Source organism: Calliopsis andreniformis, chromosome 9 (assembly GCF_051401765.1).
Source record: "Calliopsis andreniformis isolate RMS-2024a chromosome 9, iyCalAndr_principal, whole genome shotgun sequence".
In the NCBI taxonomy this organism is placed as follows: domain Eukaryota; kingdom Metazoa; phylum Arthropoda; class Insecta; order Hymenoptera; family Andrenidae; genus Calliopsis; species Calliopsis andreniformis.
This window is the reverse complement of record NC_135070.1, coordinates 14,608,365-14,626,939: the sequence shown is the minus strand read 5'-3', so window position 1 is coordinate 14,626,939 and position 18,575 is coordinate 14,608,365. Positions and strand designations below refer to the sequence as shown.

Sequence of the window (18,575 nt, the reverse complement as noted above, 5' to 3'; positions counted from 1 at the left end):
TGAAACATAAAGAAAGATACTTCTATTATTTCAGCAACTAAACTCAGAAGGTTCACCTAGTCCAGACTAAAACTATTAAATCAACTAAAGCAAAAGTAAAGACCAATGAACGTTGCAGATTTCCGAATCGCTTGGTTGGTCTCACGAATAAATAAGACTACCGAGCCGAAATCGGTAGAAACTCTCTTAGGTTCCGTGACCCAAAGCTATTATGTACTCGGGCATTTTCTCACGAGATACTCCGCTCTAATTATATGTCTAGGTTGCTCCTGTAACCTACAGTTTTATTGCTAAATACGCCCGTCTCGATGGGGCCCAGGAAAACAGTCTAATCTTTACGTCTTGGCCAATACTTAAAATTAGACCTTCAGGCTGCCGTTTCCTGCCGCGTGGATATCTTTAGGGAAGTCTTGCGCACCCATACACCTCTTAATACCTAAGAGAATACACGAATCACCTTTTAATCTTTGATCAATCAGTTTCGCATTTACCGCTAAAGTGTTAGGTATGTTCCATTCATACAGTCTCTATTGATGCAAGCTTCTCGGGGATTTAATTAACACCTTAAGTGATACAAAACTTATTCTCTCAGGATTAGGATAATGGGTGTGTGCAGCTTCCTTATCTTCGCATAATACTAGATTCACTTCCTGTTTTTTAATTTCTTTCGTTATATCCTTCTTTAGTATCGTCTTAGAATTATTATCGACATCACAGTTGATTACGAGTCCAGGGTATGCTACCTTTAACTGGTCTTCAGGTTATTAAACTATATTATCTCTGCAAAGTTTGTTATCTACTAAATTACCTACCATGTCCCACTATAATTATTAACATACTTTAATGTTCTCTAAGGGTAGCTCTTTAGTACCGTTCACCAGTGAACGTGCTATAAACAAGTAAATATATGTACCTGCAATAATATTATACTGATATTCTAACAACTTAATTTGCCTTTAAATAACACTGACTGTTATTACAAACCGCGCCCGTTGAATTCGATAGCGTCAAACAAATTAGCCTTAAATTATCTCGAATTCCCTGGTGTGATATAGAGAAAGTATAAAACAGGCGTGACCATATACGATACGATGTGGTTACATGTTCTATAATCGCTCGAATTGGCGGAGAACCCGTGTTGTTCCTGACAGGATATTCCCCATCAGTTTTAGTCTGGACCGATTGACGTCCTTCTCCAACAGCAAAAAATTCTGACGTTCCCTCGTAAGGCTTTCGCCTCGATAATTTCGATCGAGCTGTCCCACCCCTCCCGCTCCGCCAATACCCCCGTCAACTTAAACGGCACGGAAGACGTGTATTTGAATCGGGTAATTGACAACCAGCCGTCTTCCACGTTGACAATTAGCATTTTAAAATCCTCCTCTATTCGCGATCATTCGGGGATTCGTCGATAATGCCACACCCGAACCTCTACGTGATCCCGCGATACGTGCAATTCTGATCACCGTGGAGCTCCCATTCGTCCATACTTTGAATTCGTTATTAATTTCCAGGGGTTATACGCTGAATTGAGTATTACGTTGGAAAATATGGAATTTCATTGCTCCGAGCTGAACCGAAAAGCGATGGATATACATATACTAGAGCGTTTACATCGTTTTTTAACGTGAAGTCAGTTTACTGATCGAATGAAATTTTGTTAAGAAAAGTGTACAAAAAAGTGTTAAAAAGAATCTTTTTTAAAGGTTCTTATTGAATTTTCTTTTTTTAATTTCAAGTTTTGAAATAGAAATAATTTTATGTTCAAATAGAAAATGTTGTTGGGAGATATTTCTATTCGTGTAATTGTCAATAAAAGCGTGAAAAAGTCGAATAGGAAATGCCAGGTTCAGAAGTTTCCGGCTTAGCTAGAGGCAACCCATCGAGTTTTGACATCTCGAGGTCGCGTCTGTGCCTGGAATTACAATTTCTCCTAGAATCAAAATTCTTGGAAGCGTTCCACTGTCGTCGATCGAGGATGTGCGATACAAACTGCGATTAGGAGGCGCATCGTTCAATTCCTTAGATACAACTTCTATTCCGAGGAAGAGTAGGTACGTATGAAGGTTGCGTTCTATTTCCCTTCGAGATTTCAATAATCTTTTTTTATTCCTCAAATTTCGCGTCCAATTTAGAAAGGAGCACAAGAGGAACGTCAAATTTTTATGCGAAGTAATACATAGAAGAGGAGAAAATAGTTCAAAAAAGAAGCAAGTGAACTAAGGCAACGAAGAAAAATAATATGAGTATTTAAGTCAGTCTGTCTCAAAAATAAGGAAAATAAGACGATAAGGAATATTTTTTTCTAACTCGAAAAATTATGTAAGAACAATCAGTATTTCTATCCCTATATTATTTAACTTAATGATCAATTAAATAACGCAGGTAATACAAATAAGTACAGTACAATACAACATTTATTAACAAAAGTGGCTCGAAGTTGTTCCGAAGTCGAAATGAAGTGCAATAGCAGGAACGGAATGGATTTCGAGTTCAAAATTAAGCAGAAAACAGGAAGAAGGAGGAGTTATTCGACGCACCATCGAATTACGTGTACAGCAAATTCAAAGGTATCGTACAGCAACCGGAAACCAGCCTGTTTTGAGAAATAAAACGAAAAGGGGAGGAAGGCAGCGGAGGATTCTCGATGGCGGCAGTATAGAGAAAGAGATACAAAGTGTTTCACGCCGGCGAGGTAATTAAAGAACATTCCGTTCGAAGAGAGGCTTAGCACCGCGTAAAAAACTAAAGCAAATAAGTAAAGGTGGAAGAAAAGCAGAAACATAGCGTAACGAGAACATGAAATGAGCAAACGTGGGAAACTATGCAACCATCTAAATGAAGTGACGGTTGTTCAATGAATCAAAGAATTGCATTGACATTGCAATATAATATTGCAGAATTTTTTTACTGATTTATAGATCTAATCAATTTTTACATTTGTTCTTTCAAGTCTTGTTTGGCTTTTCTTTCAATATTTTCAGAAATTCCCAAATTGGCAAGAATTCAATGAAGAAAAGAACTCGCGTGGGCATCGCGGGAAAATTAAAATTCTTTACAGAATTTTATTGGCGCTTACCTGGCCGGAATAGTGATCGTCGTTGCCATCTACGTCCACATCACTGCACTCTTCACACTATCGATCACTCGTCTTAATAGTCCTTTTTGTAACTTTATAAAACTCAATTATAGATTTAACATTACCGATTAACCGTCACGTTTACTTTATTTTTAAAGATCGCCATATTTTTACCTCATCTTATAATACTTTATAATTTTATCGACGTCTCTGCTATCAATTTTTCATCCTACAGAATATTAAATAGCGTCAAATTAAAAAATAACTCAAACATAGCGTTCCTTTTAAAGCCACTAATTGTATCAATTTAATTAATCATCGCGAATATCTCAACGTCCAGAAGCTAACCCACGAGTCTCCTGTTAAATTCCTACGATCAATTGTCCTTCGATGGATCGTCGCGAATTAGATCCGAGGAATGCGATAAAACCGAACAGAGGTCCAACGTTGACTGTAATAACAAATGACGAGCCCGTTTTCATCGCTCATCTCTTTCCTCCATAGCACCAGCACACACCCAGGATACCCCGAAAAATATCGATTTATCGGCGGAGATCAGGGGTCGTATCGCGTCAGGGGCACGCGTCGCGTCGAAACTGACTGTGGAACACATTGGGAGAACGAAAGTTCGCCCTCTCGGCTTTCGGTTGGATTAACACCAAGCCATGTGATTGGTAGGTTGCCCATGTGGTGAGGATCTTCCGGTCTCTCGGACGGACCTTCGCCCTAACTTGCTTCATGAATGTCAACATATGCTTAATCGGTCAAAAATCCCTTTGTATAATTTCTTGGAAATTCGACAATGTTCTGTGGGCGCCTGTACTCCAGAATATTAACAAGGGAGAATTAATATTGATTTTCGGAGAACAGTGTAAACAACTGGAATGTAAAATTTTGTATGCAAATATGAAGCATGGTAATTCGCAGTATTACGATATTTGAAATTTACTGATTGAGTTGTATTTGGAAATATTTGGTCAGACACTGGGAAGTGATATTGTTTTGTATTAATTTTTGAGAAAGGAGATTTGTTTAAATAAAGGTAAGATATATCTATTTGAAATGAGTTATACATTCAGGTAAGTAGATAGACTTTAATGGGAATTATTTTTATTACCTTGAAATAAATGAAATATTAATTTCCCTATTTTTTGCTTTAGGAAATTTCTTCAGACTTTATACTAAAGCCTCAGTCTATTGTTACTGAAATTAATTAAAACTTTGGTCTGTTGCATGTTCCATATTTGCTAAAACAATTACACAACTCCAAATTTTGCTGTTTTCAACATTATTAATATAAAACACAATGATCCTTTGAGCTACGTCACTGTCGCAAATGAACGCTATTTTCTATAAATTTTCACGAGCATTCGCCACTCCTCAGACAGTCTACCTTCTAAATAATAAAAGAAAATTGACAGCTCCTCACAAAAATACCCCACATAATAATTTATTCAACACCTTTTCCTCTATCATAGATCCACCATTCATATATGTACATATATACATGTATGAACCCACATATACCTACCCACCACATAAACCCCAATACAAGCAACGCCAACTACAGAGCCGTTTAATCCAGAAGTGTTCGCCCCGACCTAACCACACTGTTCTCGCATCCAGTGTGCCCAAAATTCCACCCTTAATTTGCACCTTAATACCTCGAGCGGCCGGAGCGGCCACAAAACAAGGGAGTAGGAAACAGGTGCACCATGCATCGATCCAAAGATAATCCAGATCATCCCCCCGTTCCTTGCGGCATCCACCGTTCGGTTTGAAAAGAAAACGACAACCCCTGTTGCGCCGTTATTTATTTCCTCCCCGGTCAGAGCCGTCGCCGGAAGCAATCGAGGGTAAAAAGAGCCCGTCACCGAAGAAAGATGCAAAATGCTCGATTAATTGGTCGCAGGTTGTATCGAGGAACCTCCGACGTCGGGGGAGAAGGGTTCGAAGGGGGAAAACCGAAAAGACAACGGGGTGAGCGTGGCTGCGCATGTGCGCGCTCCTCCTGAGCACTTGTTACTGGTGCCTCAGTCTCGGCTCGTCTGGGCTGAAAGCAACACACTCCCGTGAACCACCCCCGCGAACGACCCGCGACCCCCGGGGAAATGTTCTAAAGATAGAAAACGGTGAGCGTGTGACGCCGCTGTGACGCGACCAAAAATCCAGCTCCAACCCTCGGTAGCCCTGAATCCCCGCGGATGAACGAACCCCATCGTCGCGGATCGCGTCTACTCGCGAGTATCGGACGCACAGACACGCGGAACGATGACGTGCAGCGAGAGGATGCGTCGTCGAGGGTGAGCGCGCGCCAATGTGTCCTCGTCTTTGCTCCTTGGACCGAGATGAAGCAAAGGGAACACGGTGCACCAGCGTTCCGCTGAGGGAACAGGCCCTGGCTGAGGGGGAAGCGTGGACGCCGCTCGTAAATCGTGCGAATCGATTCGACAGGCGATTCGAACACGCAACTGGTCGAGGGGACCCGCGAATCCATGCGCCAGGTGATCCTTCGACGTTTCATATTTTCCTTTGGTAGGAGATGGAACGGTGGACGAATTTCTTGGGGGTTGGTATGTGCTGGGAGGGTTCTGGCTTGGCCACGTTTTGGGGATCTTTCGTGAATTTTCGTGATTTTTAGCGAGACGTGGTTGAGGTTTAGTGGGGGTGATCGACAAGATTGCGGGGACGTTCGTCGTTCTGGCACGTAATCCTACTTTTTAAGCTGCTCGAGTGCTGGTTGTTTACGTCCCCGTTTTGGTTGGTCTTCGACACGTTTCCATCAATACTTAGCCTTTTTGGGTTGCTTTAGGTTTTAAGTAGTAGATTGATGAGTCTTTTTTTTCGTTCTTGTGTTTGATTTGTGATGGGGTTATTTTATTTTAGGTTTTCGTGTGTTCGTAATATTCCTCTTTATTTTCAAATTTATTTTGTTAAAAAGGTGTTACTAAAAATTATGAGTAGATATTTAATATAACATATTATTTACTTTTGACAAAATCTGGAAATATTCTGTAGTATGTACTAGATCCCCACATTGGCTTTTAATGTTTCCCTAGCCCTTGGCTTTGTATTTTCCCTTGAGAAAATTCACTTTTCCTAACATTCACTTTCATCATCCCTTTTCCAGTACCTCATTATCATTTTATTGATAGAACAAGCGCTGATCAATGAACTGATTTTAACTGTCCCTTCAGATTCGCTTCGTGCTAGCTGACACAGATTTTTTAAGTTGAAAATAAAGTTAGTGTCTTACACTTTTAAAATAATTGAAAAATTCCTTGATCACTTTTTTCTCTGTAATATCGCAGGAACTTCAACATTTTCTAATAAAAAACTAAGGTAGTGTATTAAATACTAGTTCCATAACTTTATTTTATACCGCTATATTTTTAAAGTTACGATACGTCTTGTCCCTCATATCATTCAATCCACTTAGGGACACTTTAAACCGCAATTCGCTGTTTCCCGCTGACGGCACAATTTTCATATTTATTCTGGTCATTGTATCTACTTTGCCAGACTTTCTTGCGTGTAGTCAGACTCGCGACATTAAAAATCAAGATTCATGCACAGTTTGCTGCCACGAACTAAGTGAATGTTGCTACCTCGGCCAACATTTTTCGCTGGAATGATGGATGGTGATAACGGGATTCGAGTCACACGGTTCATTTTTTATACATATATAAATAAAGTCGAGCTTTCAGGCCATGCATCCAGCTGTAGCAGAATTCAGAAATATTTGGACACTAACAAACGTGATATTTATAGAAAAGGGAAAATGTAGATATAAAATGTAAAAATATTATCCATGATTTTTTTAAAAGAAGGTTTTTGAAATTATATATCTTGAATAAAAACTCTATTAAGTCAGAATAAATTTTAGAACTAATTCCCTCAGAGTGAAAACTTGATGATTTCATACGAAGCAATTTACCCCTATGTACACCCTTCATAGTTTGTACACACATGATTATCTCACTATAGTCCATCTTTGATGTCCACAAAAGGTGTTCTAAGTGTCCTATTTCTGCCTCCGTGTTAGCTTCATATCCTTGCACCACAGAGCTACGTACTATTTGAATAATTTCTGGCTGGCAGTTAACGCGGATTTTCTACTTGCCAAGTCAGCAAAGCACATTTCACTTTGTGAGAAGGTATAATCTGACTAAAACATTAATTTATAAGCATATGGCATCTACACTCATCTATTTTCTAATATTTTAACAAAAATCTCACTTCTAAAAAAATTCAAAAGTGATTAATACTGAAATTAAATACCACCTTTAACTTTATCAAAAATTTAATTTTGCAGGTTACTTCCATATTTTATAATAAATAATTTATAAAACCTGAACACTTTCTTGTTTATCGCCACCTTTGTACGAACATGCAACCCACTTTTTATCTCACCGTTTCTCCCTTTTTATACACGATGTTAAAATTTACATCAAACTTCAGGGACATATTGAATCATCCAAATAAGAAAAGCACTTTACATAAACATGGACTCGTTATGTCACTGCTCCTGAGAGATACCCACCATTACGATTCGAAGACACGGTACCCTACCCCTAACACAGAACATTCGAATAAACCGAGTGAAAACTTTCCTCCGAAATATAACAGGAAATGAACTCACTAAGAGCATTTCTGTGAACATCGACTGCGAATAAACATAAAACATAACGACTCACTTAACAACTCGATATTATAAAATACCTACACAACAGTATCATCTTCCTTATATTTCACACCTTACAAAATTATACCTTTCGTACCCAAAAAACATAACAACAATCGTTCACTCTTCGCAAAATTCTCCAAGCTTCTTCTGCCACTTCCTTGTCCCCACATCTTCAAACTTAACCTATTAAAACTTGCAACACCGCGACACGACCACAAGAAACGGCCGCAAATAAAGTTCCAGATGAGTGGACGAACGGGGGTTAACAAAACACTTGCAAAGAAACCCTCCGTCCCTGTCGTGGCAGCCCCATCCACACTGATAAAGCACTTGTTCGACTTGCTTTCTTTCCCTCCCCCCTCAATGAACGGGCTCAAATCCTCCGATAACTCGAGCCAACCCTCGGGTTCTTCACCGTTCCCGTTTACCAAGGACTGGTTCTCGCAGATGTTGTTCTAACCAGGATTCTTTTGCGCTCGTTCCAGCAGAAAATCCCGATAGGAAGTTCGTTCTCGGCGCGGCAAATAGGATCTCGAGCGGCTCTGCCGAGGGACTTGATGGATCCGAAAAGTGAATCGACCTCGTTACTGTCCCGACTACGGACTCAGTGAATGACATCGGCGAAGGCACGAGCGAAGTCGAAATTATTACCGAGGTTTGAATGGGGTGCCGTCGAGGGCGAGGAGCCAGACAAAGGTTGAATGGATACAAATTCATCCGATAGAGAGCCTCGGCGCGCGACAGCCGCGAGTGGAGTGTCCGACGATCGTCCTCGTTGGATCGGTGACGGTCCCCAGTGATAATCGTGTCGACTGAAAAACCCAGTGTTCAATATCCCACCGTTTCCTTATCGACTGGAGTGCTTCGTTCCGAGGTGGAGAAACGTAGGACCAGGCACTTCAGGAACGTCCCAGTGAAGCCTAGACTACGTGACCGGGTCGAGGGGGCCAGCGTCGATCTGGTCGCTGCTTAATTAAAGTCGCTCGCGTGTTTTCAGCCCGATTGCTTTTTCCCAGGTGTCGACGGTTACCCGTCGACGGGAGTCAAAGATTAACGAGCTTCGGGTCGGGGCACCGAATTGAAAAGCCGAAAAAAGAAAAAAAAAAAGAAAGGAAAAGAGATCGCGGTAATTGTTCGACTCCGCGAGGAACCGTGGTTGGAGTGTGTTGGTGGTTGTCGTCGTAAAAAGGGAAGATAACGGTATTGCCTGGCGGCATGGGGTGTGAACTTAGCAAATTGGCGACCGTGAAGGCGCCGAATCAAACTGCCACGGACCCGCGGCTCCCGTTGACGGCCAAGCAGAAATTTACGGTGATGGCGAGCTGGAAAGCTGTTTCCAGGGCGCTGGAACCGACTGGTGTCTACATGTTTATAAGGTCTGTGACGTCGATGAGATTCTGAATATATTGGAGTTTGTGGCGGTTTATGCATGCTGTCGTCTGTTGGATAGTGAAATATTGAAGGATGGATTTAAGTGGAGGGAGTTTTTTGGCCTTTTGCGGTTGGTACAGAAAGGGGTTGGATTTAACGTCGAGGCAACGTTGGAATAACGTTTGAAATTTTTTTTTTTAGTACTTATGGATATGAAAATTGTAGCAAAGGGGAGGAATGTGTTTGATTGAAACTTTAATGTGGATTTCAACGTAGTTGAAGATAAAAGGATCACTGGTGACACTGGGATATAGGAGGCCTGAAAAGGGAAAGGTTAACTGTCGCTATGCTTCGATTCAAGAATATCATTAATGTAGTACAAATGCATGTTACGTGAATAATTCACGCGAACGATCGTTCGATTTTGTTGAAACATTTTAAACACAATAGAAATATTTAATTCAAGGGTAATGGATCGCGTCACGAATCATATATGATTGAATCGATAATTAGGTGAAAAATGCTAGTAGCTGTTTCCTCTATTTCAAACTAAAACGTTGACCTCTGCAGTATTGCATATAGGTCATCGATACAATTTCAATGCGTTATTGATACAAGTTTTTGTCGAATATTGACTTTCCTGTAGGATCCATTATTGGACGCACAGTGCTCGCTGTAAAAAGTAAAATAGAATCACAATTATACGTTACATGGTAACTGACTAAAAGTATGCTAAGTAAAAAATAAACTTTCTATTTTTGAACTCTCATCGAAAGGTAGAAGTGAATTGCTCAATGTACTCTTGTGAAACTTCTGAAGTTTAAATAATTTCATCCTATTTTAGAAACGGGAACGCAAACTTAAACTTCAAACTGAAATCCTTGAATTCATCATGCATTAGAAACAAGCTAATTTTCATTCTTCAGGCTTGTTTATGCACTTCGCCATTTTGACGGTATTATAATGCTATATTAATTCAGTAATATTTAGAAAGTTTCAAAATTCAATAAATAGACCATGGAAATTTAGAAATTATACAATTTGAATATTCGAGAATTTGAAAATTTGAACGTTTAAAAATTTGAATATTTGAATATTTGAATATTTGAAAATTTGAAAGTTTGAAAATGAAACATTAGATTATCCTCTACTCTTGACCACATCAGTAGACAGTGAGAAATACAATACCTACATTCCAGCAATTTTTCTGTGTCAATATGTGGATGTAGACCTAAGTGTGTACACACAAAATGTCTTAATGAAACGATTTTAGGACTACATAAATTTCGCTACAAAAATACCTAATAAAGCAAGACATTTGCTCTCGTAACCACAGTATCCCAGGAAACCGTATCCCAAGGGCTAGTTTTATTTACCCTTTTATCCAATTACGATATCTGTGCTGATACACAGTATCATTAAAGGCGGACGAAGGTAGCGTTTATCGACAAATTAATGCTTCCTCGAAAGACTACGTAAAAGGCGACGAAGTAATACCACTAGAGTTCTGTTTTTAGCTTTAGCGTCTGTAGCATCAATGAACATTAATTATATTGATCGGATAACAGTAACGTATCAACGATTTCACAAAACTCTATTGTCAGTAAATACATCAAACAATAAGGATCTATCCTTACAAGAGAATAAATATCGCATTTTCTATTATTTTTATACTCTACATACTTTATTATTTTAAAAAACTGATTTTCAACCCCTAGAACTTAAATCTTCGTTTCACTGTGTTCTTTTTAAAAATTCTTACCTATCACCAATTACATCTAAAATTCCTCAGATCTCCTTACTCAATATCATAACTTCTCTCTTAGTACTAATCACGCAAAGTCTTGCCAAACATATTCGCCAGGCGGCTCGATCAGCTGACCCAATTTTTCCACAATTTCCTTGCACGTATCGGAGTCACAAATTCGTGGTCGGGGTAATTTCTTGCCAAACCCCGAGAAATGGGAATACCGTATATTTTCCGGGGTGAGACATATTGCGCTGTCTCACGTCACACACCATTACGCGATTAAACGAGCGTTTAGGCTCTTCAAGGTCACCATTAACGTCAGACGTAGCTTTGGAAGGGAAGATATTCGCCGATCCTTGCCCGCCTTCCTTGACATCGTTCCCTTTTTATTCTCATTTAGGGGGATAGTTTATGAGCCTATTTTGGGCTTTATGTCCCTGCTCGTTTCGAATAAAATATTCGATATGGTTTTCAATGAACGTAAGGCATATTATAATGGCATCACTGGTGAATGTTAGGAGCATGTGTATACACAATTTGATTTAAAGAGAGGGTTGAAGAAATGAATAAATTTGTAATTTAAAGTAAAGCAGCTAATAGGTCCAGGTTAGATGTTTGTTAGCGCATATATCGATGGCCCATTTTAGCAGTGATATTTCCTTGTAAACGTGAAATAACTTCAGTGCCAGATTTTTTTCTCTATTTTTCTGCCTTGAACTCAGCCCCGAAGTCCAAGGTTTCATTTCGTGATAAGCACTGTGCTCCAGGCGGTCACGTTAAATTGGACACTCTGTATATTAAATGACCTATTTCACTCCATAGATGAGTGTATCTCGAAAAGTATGCTGAATCAAAAGGATTAAACGCATGGCCGTCAAAGGAGGTCAAGGGGATCATTAGGATTTCACGCAGAACAATTGACAAGTGGAGGCATTGGAAGTGGTTCAAGATTAGTTAGGTCCTTCCAGTGGAATCGATATATTTTTTCACGCTAATAATAAGAGATATTACATTCTGAAAGCGTCTGTCAGGCAATGGATGTAACTATGAAGATGAAATTCAAGAGAGAGTCGAGTTATAGTTTTGTCAGAGGAAGATTCTCAAGGATGGACATATTGAAAGAACATAACATAAGAAATTTGAGAATTAATCGTCATAATTATCGGTCAATTTCACGTGAATAGAATCAACCAATTTCATTGTCTATTCCGTTCCATCCCCTGACAGATACTAGCATCCCCCAATTTTTCTCTGTCAAACGCATGCCATTCCTCTTTATCCACTCCCTTCTCTTTGATCATGGGAAGACAATAGGTTTCAAGATATTGACGTACAATAACTGACCGTAATTGAGTTACGTTCAAGTTCTCCAGAAAAGAACTTTCTCAGAAAAGACGATTGTTTGGAGACATTGGAATTGCCAGTGAGCTACGACGCATTTCTATAAAAACTATCTACGTTGTCCTTGTTCTCGAACGTAGAAAATAATCCCAAAACAAGTCTAATTTCTTTGAAAAATTCTAAACATGTACAGTCGACCAAAAATTCGATATCTTTCATTAAAATTATGGTTACAAAAATTGGTCATAAGTATAGAAATTAGTTAAAGTCCTTCATTTCCTTAAATAATTACAAATTTCTGTTCCTTAGTAGATATATATTTTCCTCATATTATTTATAATTATTTCATGAAGTAAAGAAGTTCATTATTGAAACAATTTGTCCAAAAAGGAAGAAGTAACTTAATAAACTTTTAAAATCAGATTTCTCGAGAAAAAGAAGCTCATATAGAAAGGATTTAATGTACATTTTCGACGTGCATTTACAAACGGAATCACCTTTTGTCCAATTGTCAGCCATTCTCACCCTCTATCTCCCCAATCCTTACTCATAACTCTTTGCTAACCCCCTGTCTCTTGCGACCGCTGCTCTCCATTTTTTTCTGTCCATATCAAACTATGAACACTGCCATCAATTTCTCTCTCCCATCTTTCCACAATAGTCACTTCAGCACATAAATGTTATTCATCCATTCCTGTCTACTCATACCTCTGTCATCCTCATTCTACTCTCTGCCTGATTCTTCCCCTTCAATTGAGCTGTTCGCTTTCGTCATTCCACCTCTACCACTTCTCATCTATGCAGATTCTCTCATAGCACACTTTCACTTTCATCCCCCTTTTTCTCTCCTCCTACTTTGTTACATTTCTCGGTTTAAATTTCGTATCCACTTTTATTCGAGGAATCATCTTCCATTCTATTTTTCCCCTTAACTACTTATGCCCCTATTTAATGTCTTCCATTACGTGGAAATATATACTACTTAAAATAAAAATATTTCGTAATTTGTTGACAGTAATATTACTTAAAAGTTGATAGATATTGAATTTTGCTTGTTTTAAGTGTTTCGCGAATAACTGTGGAAATGTGAAAGCTTAGTCGAGTGGTTGAGGACGATTATCATGGTATTTAAGTGTCCCATTTGCAATCTCCTGTATTCGAACACTTGCGCTAAATGTTACGAGTATTTCCACATTCGCATCGTTCATTTCTGATTCAGATTACATACCGCTATTCACCGCTGCCTATCTCCTCTCTTCAGTCTATATGAGTTACCGTCTCCTCCCCCTTCGCTTTCTATCTTTATCTATCTACTTGTTGCTAAATTGCGGGATTCCTGATATTGATACACTCTGAGCGTAACTAGAGCGTAGGGGATAAGCCTACAAAGGGCTATCCTGAAATAATTTATCGTGGACAGAAAACCGGTGAGACTCGCCCCCTCATGGGTATAATAACGTGAACAGAGAAAAATTGAAAAGCATAAAATGAACGTAGCAAGGAAATTTAAAAATTACATTTTCGTTTAAACACTGCTTTGCTTTAAAACGAGCTCAATGAAACTTCAACTTTTATCGCCATCCATAAAATCTAAAACTCTAAGATTGCAAATCTTCTCTCCTGCCATTTTGTGAATAAAATAGTAACCACAATATTTCAGCTCTTTTCTTTAACACCTTGACCGTCATCGCTAGACCAAGAGCGTTCTATTAAAATAATAATTAAAAATAACGTTATATAAAATTAGAACCACTCTGCATCTCCTGATAGAATTTCCAGCGAGCACAATATGGCGGAAGGGTTGAATAAAATCGTACTCTTCGCAAAAAACTTTGCAACTCCTCTGCCACGTTTATTCAATAAATTTTCATTCTTCTCCCGTTTCATCCCTCAAATATCAAAAAATGTTTCATCGAAAATACCTGCCAACTATTAACAAATTAACAAATATCTCCCAAAGAATGTTCCACGTAGAGAAGATCCGCAGCTGGTAGGGGTACTCGTGTTTATCGAAATCTGAAATTGCAGTCTTCAGTTTACACTGAAATTTTTACCGCCCCTGCCTATTATCGACGTATCGATTAAAAGTTTACGACGGTTTCTACCAAGTATTTCTAAACGGCGGCCGTTTAATACCCAAACGGCTCTCGTCCAGTCACTATTTTCATCGTCGAACGCACATCGGAGCTACGAAACTTTCCACGTGAAATTCAAGCGATCGTTGTTTTTCCGCCTCTCTCCGCCCGTTGACAGACAATGAATATCCTCGTATTGGCATTTTCAGACTATTCACGTGACCAGACGCAAGAATAGCCTGCTCATGGTTGTTTCTGGTCGATTCGACGCGAAAATCAGTCTACTCTGCTTCTCCTCTCCTCTCCTCATCCCCTTCACCTGGCGTCCTCCTATTCCTTACCCAGCAACGCCTTCTTTCAATTCCATTCCGTCGTCTCCCATTCTCCTCGCGGTTTCGTTCGCTCTCTTTTGTCGATCAGTTCCATTATTTCGCCATTAGTTCATCCCAGTTTTTATTTCGAGGACGAGGGGGCGAGACGAACAGATGAAGGGGGGAAAAATGGAGAAGCAGGAACGCATGGAGTGTCCGTAACGTTGGAATTAATTTCATTTGCCTGGGAGATGATACTTGGACGAGAAATGACGCAATTCCAGCGAAATGACGGCGAATCGAGGCGGGAATAGAAAATTGATTTACTCTGAGAGCCGCTTTCTGCAATTAAGGTTTTAATTCTCGCCACCGCTACACTCTCGAAGTCTCGCGTTTATTTTCGTTGCGTTGTTTATTTCGGCCTGTTTACTGGATTCCCTCGTTAGAACTTTGGAAGTACCGAGGAGCTCGCTGAGTGTGAGGATTATTTTCGAGCCCCACTTATGCGCCAGTAACTTATCTCTGTTTTGTTACTTTAACAGTGTACGATAAATAAAAGATAAAAGCTTGTTTCGAGTAGTTCCAAGAAATTGTAGGAATTCTAGAAATAACAATGAGCTTATAACAAGTGAAAGTGGTAGTTTGCCACCCTGCCAGACGCCTCGATATTTCACTGTCTAAAGGAGGCATAACAAAGTTATCGATGGCGAGCGTCGGAAACTCTGAACAAGATTGTTGTACGTGCGAAACAACGTTGCTACAAGTCTCACGTGCCAACGTTCGCTAAGATTTTGCAGAAAAAGTCGGATGCATCGTAAAAGCCTTAAGCCCCTAAAGGCCAAGTTCAGGATTTACGACGCCAGAAGAATCTAGAATGGATGAAGTACCTTTTCTTGTTAGTTGCGGAAAGTTGCAGTGACCTTCTCGTTTCGCGGAATGCACTGGAAATTTATCAAACTGTGAAAGAACAATACTTTCGTGTCCACATGTATTCTCGTGAAATTATGTTTCTCGACCGAACAGATATGGAATCCTGAAATTATGATATTTTTATCTCCACATTTCGTAAATTATTTAGCAAATTTATATTTCGATTCTGAAGACCTAAATCCACGTTAATCCTTAACGAAATATTAAATGAATGGTATTATAAGCTAAATTAATTAGATAGTTAAGCTGAATTTATTGTTTTTCAAAGAACGTAATTACCCTGGTTTAAAAGGTTTCTAAATAAAATAGTCCTCATTCATTTTCGTACATTCACAGGTTGTTTGAGGAGAACGCGGAATTATTGAATATGTTTACGCAATTTCGCGAACTGAAAACAAAAGAACAACAGTCCAACAGCGTGGAATTGGCGCAGCACGCGGAGAAGGTCATGTCTGCCCTCGACGAAGGAATAAAGGGCCTCGATGACATGGATGTGTTTTTAACCTGCCTTCATCAAGTCGGAGCCTCGCACACGAAAATCCCTGGCTTTAATCCACAGTATTTTTGGGTAAGTTATTCAGAATATCGGGCCGAGGATCATTCAAAAGTACGAAGAAATATGCGGAGAAGTAGATTGAGTTCGTGGCTGCACAGACCAGCTAGGAGAGGTCCTCGAGGAAAATGGGATCTTGTTAATTGGTCGCGTCTAACAGAGGCATAGCTTTGTTGATTAAACAGTACCCTACTAATTCATCTCCTGCTTGAGGAAATTGTAACCTTTGAAGTTACCCGATACCTCAGTTAGTCTCACTTCCTGCAAGAGGGAACTGTGCAAGATAATCCAGATAATTAGAATCTTTTCGCAACGGCTTCTATCAAATCTTTTCTCTTGATTACTTATCGGCGTTTATTACTTTCAACGTTAAAATTATCTCTAAAGTAAGTCTTGCAGGAATTTTAAAACGTACAAAATTTGGGAGTTTGAAAATTTTTACTTTTGAAGAGTTCACAAATTTAAATACATGAAAATTTAAATTTGAATAAAAATTTGAAAATCTGAAAATCTGAAAATTTGAAAATTTGAATATTTGAATATTTGAATATTTGAATATTTAAAAATTTGAAAATTTGCAAATTTGAATATTTGAGTATTTGAGTATTTGAAAGGGTGAAGATCGTAACTGTTTGACACTTTTGTAGCACTTGCGGAAGCATTTTTCACGGAGTTAAGCGTCCTGACTAAAATTCTGTCTCTTTCCTACTGTTCCTGTTCCAACGATTTCCTGGTGACAATAGTACAAAAGATTCTTTGATTTCTCTGTCGGTTCCCTACACCCCAAATGTCCGGCCTGCTATTCTACTGCATCCCAAGCTCGTAATACCGTTTTAGATGATTTCGGAGATTGCTGGCGGGGTTGGGAACACATTCCTCTGTTGCCAAAAGCAAAGGACACCTATCCCACACAAAGACAAAGCTGAAAAGATGCATAGTATGCAAGTTTCTGGTACGTTCACGTTGAACGACCTAACACACGACCGCTCAAGTATACTCGTGTATGCAATCATAAAAAACGTTTGCAAAAATTTGAATACCTTGAATATTCAGAAAAAGATGTTGGAGTATGAAAATGCGAGACAAAAAGTTTCAAACTGTAAATCCCATAAAAGATACCAAAGAAGGAAATAATTCTATCCTTTTAGTCCAACAAATCACTTCTTTCTAGGCTCATAAATAATTCCCTACTTTTTCCATAAACCATACTTTTTTAGTTGTGACACTTTTGAAATAAATGTGCCATGTGTTCATGCATCACGCTTGAATTTTCTTTCCAGAAAATAGAGAAGCCATTCCTAGACGCCGTGGAGCGGACTCTGGAAGATCGATATTCAGAAAACGTAGAGAATATCTACAAGCTGACGATCAAGTTCATCATTGAGACTCTGATCGACGGCTTCGACAAGGCCCAAAACGACAAAGCACAAAGCGACACTGCTAAATCCTAGTCGTCTCGGCCGTAAGGGGCCAAAGCGGTTTGGTGTTCGATTCGAAAGTGTTCCTGATCGCCTCGCCCTTCAGGACTCGATTTTCGAACGGGAAGCGATCGATCCTGCCGAAGCGAATGGATCACTCGATCGCCGCGATCGTTCGTTTATTCCAGCATACATCTCCGTTTCTTCGTCCTCTGCGACGTTAATCCCTATGATCGGACATCTGGCTGAACGAAACAGAGACAAATTGTGTAATTTGCATATTAACGTCGGACAACGTTCTTTTTTACAGGAGTACGAATGGGTACTTCGTAGTCGGTTAGGTTTGAAATATTTTTCCTTCGAGCGGGTCTCGGTTATGGAAAAGAACTCGTGGGAGAACATTATGATCATTATATCGCACACTTGGCCGTTTCGTCCTCCAACAGATGACGAGACGAACCCTTTGCTACTTTTGACGGTCAAAGAAATACACTGACGCAATATCAGTTTTCTTAGAAAATTATTTTTCTCGGAAAACATCGCGAGAGGATTAATTTGACAGAGAAAATTTGATTGCAGTCGGTTTTCACATGAATTCAACGACTGCTGATTACTACCAGTAGTTATCAACACTTACAGGCTTTTGTAAAACACTATGGCAGTATTTTATGTAGAGTGACACCAAAATGTGTGGTCCCAATTTGGTAGCGTGTTGTATTCTTCCTAAGAATGAAAGAAGGTCGTATGAAATATAGACAGTGGTCATATAATATGAAAAGTCCACCTTTGTACGAGACGTACAGTTAATAAAATGGGATTACCTATTTTAGTGTCATCCTGTATAATAATTTTCGAAATGGTGTGCCAAGATTGCTGATTGTTTCAATAAAAAGCGAGAAAATCCGAGTGTATTTAAAGCTTTCTCAGAAAGTTTAAAAATTTTCCATTAGACAGATTAGTCTTCAGAAAAGAATATTTTTCTCTTAATTTTTCTATTGCATGTTTCTCAGTTAATTTCAATTTGACTTTATCCTCTTTTTCACTTTCATTAACGCCTGAT

General features: G+C 39.2%; 1 protein-coding gene and 1 long non-coding RNA gene across 3 annotated transcripts; both read left to right on the top strand.

The window, feature by feature from the left end:
• The first annotated feature begins 5,257 nt into the window (after positions 1-5,257).
• LOC143183631 (uncharacterized) lies at positions 5,258-8,724 on the top strand. 2 transcript variants are annotated; one of them, XR_013002627.1, is made up of 2 exons: positions 5,258-5,583; positions 8,255-8,724. It is a non-coding gene; the product is annotated as an uncharacterized LOC143183631 (long non-coding RNA). The 2 variants fall into 2 exon arrangements; XR_013002626.1 differs by having other exon boundaries at positions 8,252-8,724.
• Positions 8,725-8,981: 257 nt separating this feature from the next.
• LOC143183629 (globin-1) lies at positions 8,982-17,548 on the top strand. Its single transcript, XM_076385273.1, has 3 exons — positions 8,982-9,142; positions 15,881-16,112; positions 17,378-17,548. The coding sequence occupies exons 1-3, from the start codon at positions 8,982-8,984 to the stop codon at positions 17,546-17,548; spliced, it is 564 nt and encodes a 187-aa protein (XP_076241388.1).
• Positions 17,549-18,575: the final 1,027 nt, after the last annotated feature.